Below are 3,953 nucleotides of genomic sequence, written 5' to 3' on the forward strand. Positions count from 1 at the left end.
ACACCACTGTTGTACTCCGCCGTTACTTGTCTGTTTGTGTTCCGCTTGTTAGCTTGCATGACTCTGGCCATTCTCCTTCGACCTTTCTCATCAACGAGCTGTTTTCACCCACAGGACTGGCGTTTACTGGATGTGTTTTGTTTGTCGCACACCATTTCCGGAAAACTCTACACCCCTCAAACTCAACTCTGGACCTGGAAGCCAGTTCCACTGCATTTTTTTCATTTTTCTCTTCTAATCAGGGACTGAGTTAGACCTGGGACAATTCATTATCAGGTAGAACAGAAAACCAGCAGGCTCCGGATCTCGTAGGGTTGAGTACTCCTGCCCTAAACACAGTCGTGTGTGAAAAGCCCAGGAGGCCGGATGTTTCTGAGGTACTGGAACCGGTCAGCCTAGCACCGACGATCAGACCACTCTGAAAGTCACTTCGGTCACTCGTTTACTCCATTCTAACGTTCAATCAAACAGTAACTGAATGCCTCGATGCCTGTCTGTCTGTCTGCTTTATATAGCAAGCCACGTGTTTCACTGTCTGTAGGATCAAAATATTTGTGTGAACGGGGTGGTGTACCTAATACACCGGCTAAATGACTGTTAAAAGCATTTGTTGTTATTGAATTCATGTTTAAATTATGATGTGATTTTGTAAGCCTATATGTACTGTTTAAACATTAAGCTTTCTTCTGTGCATACAATTTTGAAGTTTTATGCATATGCCAGATAACGGATTTGTTTGCAAATGAGAGATTATTGAATTGTCTGAGATAATAATTTCAAATAAATATTTTCTGTAACAATGATTTGATTCTTTCTGAAATATGCACGACTCTTCTTTTAGATTAAAGACTTTGAAAGTGTCTTTTAAATGATCACAATTATTTATTTAATATGTACACTTTGTATACAAAACAAGTTTGTCGACAAATGAGTTTGTCTATAATTTAGTTTATCTAGAATTTGTACAGGATGCAACAGTACCCCTTACATCTAGTAACCCCTGAGAATTTGACAGATTGTAGTTAGTTTGAACGATAGATAAGTAATGCATAACTAAATTAGCCTCAACTTTCTCCCAAAGTTAAAATCATCAGGTCGTTTTTGTTACTTTCAAACATATGCGGCTTCATTGTAGAGGTGGAAAATAATCAATTTGAGAACTTAGAACATCTGCTAAAGTTCCGTTCCTCTGCTTCTAGATCACTTCTTAGTCAACACATTCCATTTTCCCTTCTCTACTTACTTTGTAAACTGAAAACAACGCTGTTACACTTCAGCCCGTAACAAATGTTGTTCCAAGAGGACTTCCTAAACAGGTATATCGTAACAAGTTACAAACTCTCTTTTCTTCTAGGAAATGCACAATAACTTATTACAAAATAATATGGTAGATTATATACACTCTAACACCAATCGTATATTTCTAACTTCATAATTTCGGATGATTTCCACCTTCTGAAGAAGAAGAATGCCAATAGCATCTGATTCTTCAGTAGCTGCATCGTAACAGTCAATCAATCATCCTGATCGGTTAAATAAATAATATAAATAACTTATTATAGCTGCGTCTCAAAGATTGAATTAAACATAATCAATCCACAATCCACAACAGTGATGACACAATCCTTTCTGTGAATTCTGTCCTTGATAGTTGTTGAAAAGATAACAGACCATTGCCATGACGCTAGATGAAGGAACAGCCAATGGGGTCTTGGTGCTTTGTGAGAAATACAGTAACAAGGCAGGTTGAGGCCTCTAATACTCCTCAGTCAGAATGGTAAACGTTTTCTCGTGTGGTCAGAGGAGGAGTGGGATAATTGGCATGCGTAGGTGTGGGTAGTCCTTGAACTCCCTGGTGTAGGCTTTATGCTTCCCATTGGCCCAGATGGTCATCTGGATCAAACCAAAGAAGGTGAACAAGGCCACTGTGGAGAGACGGATCAATAACAGATTGTACCTTAGTGGCAGCACAGTGCAACACACACACACACACAAGCAGTGGGAATATAAATGTGTGAGTGAGTAAAATTGCCAAAGTATTCATTAAATATGAGAAATAAACCCGAAATGAGCGAAAATGTATAAAATAGGATCTGAATCAACTGACCTGGAAGACACTGGGTCATGACAGAGAAACTTGCCCAGGCTCCTACCTAAATGAACGAAATACCGATAACCTGTAACACCATCCATCATTTCAAAAAACCCACAACCCTATAGTCACAACATGTTGTAGCCATAGAAACGGGATCTATTTACATGGTTTACGGCCTTCATCCTTACCTCGTAGGTATAATTGGGGCAAGACACGAGGAAGAACAGCCATGTGAATGGGTTCTTCGTCGGGCGAGGGAACTTTCTGCACTTGGGCCCACCTCCTGCCTTGAGGTTATTGAGGGCCACGTGAATGGAGAAATTACCAGCCTCACAGAGCTGCAGTCAAAACACAAAACGCATATCTCGTTTAACACACGTCAAAGTCATCTGTAATAATTATTTCTCGTGTTCATCACCCTCATCGGGTGTTTGTCAACCAATACATACCACAAATATAGCCAGTGCGTAGTTCACCTGCATGTCCCCATACGCTGTGGAGAGACATAAACCACTGGTTAGTTGGATGTTTGGTTGAGAGAGAAGTGATCTTGTTATTATTCAGATGTACCTGCGTATAAAGAGTTGAGGAGGGACTGTAAGTCTCGTTGAGGCACTGAGTGGTCGGTCTGAATGATAGAGGACTTACACGGAGGCGTGTAGAGCGGATGGTTGATGTAGAAGGCCAACCATGCAGAGAAGGTCCAGTAATACACACAGTTCTGACAGAAGAGAGGGAAACACCAGTAAGCACACTTTCAATTTGGTAGTGTTTCTAACCTTTTATTTAACTAGGCAAGTCAGTTAAGAACAAATTCTTATTTACAATGACGGCCTACACCGGCCAAAACCCGGACGATGCTGGGCCAATTGTGCGCCGCCCTATGGGACTCTCAATCACGGCCGGTTGTGATACAGCCTGGATTCAAACCAGGGTGTTTGTAGTGACGCCTCAAGCACTGAGATGCAGTGCCTTAGACCGCTGTGCCACTCGGGTGCCCGATATACTGTATAGAATATTTGTAATGACATCTTGATGTTCTGCAGATAATACTGCAGTAGTAGCAGTGTATTAGAATCCTTTGATAGGACAAAGACAGAAGGTGACTATGTTTTGTATTGAGAATGTGAGGAGCAGTGGTTATTGTCCATATACTGTAAATTATGACCCAAATTTAAAGTAGCACTGTAAAGTACGCTAGTAGTACTGTAAAACACACTAGTAATATTGTAAAGTACGCTAGTAGTACTGTAAAATACGCTAGTAGTACTGTAAAATACATGGCTTGGAAGTAAAGTAGCCCAAGTGGAGCAGAGGAAGTCCGTACCCTGATTATAGTCCTGAGAGGCATGGTGCCATGGGAGAACCGGTGCACAAAGATGGTCTCAATCAATCTCTTGATGTAGTGGCAGGTGTGGCAGGCACAGGCTAGTCTGAAGGAGAGAGAGACGAGAAAGATGAGAGAAGAGAGAGACGACAGACGAGAGAGAGAGAGAGAGAGGTGGGGGGAGAGAGAGAGAGAGAGGAGGGGGGAGAGAGACAGAGGTGGGGAGAGGGAGCGAGAGAGGAGGGGGGAGAGAGAGAGAGAGAGAGGAGGGGGGGAGAGACAGAGAGGAGGAGGGAGAGAGACAGAGTTGGGGAGAGGGAGAGAGAGAGCGAGGTGTGGCAGGCACAGGCTAGTCTGAAGGAGAGAGAGAGATGAGAGACGAGAGCGACGACAGACGAGAGAGAGAGAGAGGTGGGGGGAGAGAGCGAGAGAGGAGGGGAGAGAGAGGAGGAGGGGAGAGGATAGAGAGGAGGGGGGAGAGGGAGAGAGGTGGGGAGAGGAGAGAGGTGGGGAGAGGGATAGGTGGGGGAG

General features: G+C 43.2%; 1 protein-coding gene across 1 annotated transcript; it reads right to left on the reverse strand.

Annotated features, from left to right (window-relative positions):
* Positions 1–932: 932 nt before the first annotated feature.
* Positions 933–3,562, reverse strand: LOC115195352 (very-long-chain enoyl-CoA reductase-like). The gene is made up of 6 exons (XM_029755133.1): positions 3,423–3,562; positions 2,666–2,816; positions 2,545–2,588; positions 2,284–2,433; positions 2,108–2,153; positions 933–1,925 (listed from the first exon to the last, which is right to left on the reverse strand). The coding sequence occupies exons 1-6, from the start codon at positions 3,444–3,446 to the stop codon at positions 1,798–1,800; spliced, it is 543 nt and encodes a 180-aa protein (XP_029610993.1). The 5' UTR covers positions 3,447–3,562; the 3' UTR covers positions 933–1,797.
* Positions 3,563–3,953: the final 391 nt, after the last annotated feature.

This window comes from Salmo trutta, chromosome 6, assembly GCF_901001165.1.
Source record: "Salmo trutta chromosome 6, fSalTru1.1, whole genome shotgun sequence".
Taxonomy (NCBI): domain Eukaryota; kingdom Metazoa; phylum Chordata; class Actinopteri; order Salmoniformes; family Salmonidae; genus Salmo; species Salmo trutta.

Excerpts from the sequence above, each read along its gene's own strand:
- LOC115195352 (XM_029755133.1), bottom strand. The coding sequence starts at position 3,446 with ATGCCTCTCAGGACTATAATCAGG. Across the intron at positions 2,589-2,665 it reads CCTCAACTCTTTATACGCAG|CGTATGGGGACATGCAGGTG; the intron begins GTACATCTGAAT and ends GTCTCTCCACAG. Across the intron at positions 2,434-2,544 it reads ACGCACTGGCTATATTTGTG|CTCTGTGAGGCTGGTAATTT; the intron begins GTATGTATTGGT and ends TTTTGACTGCAG.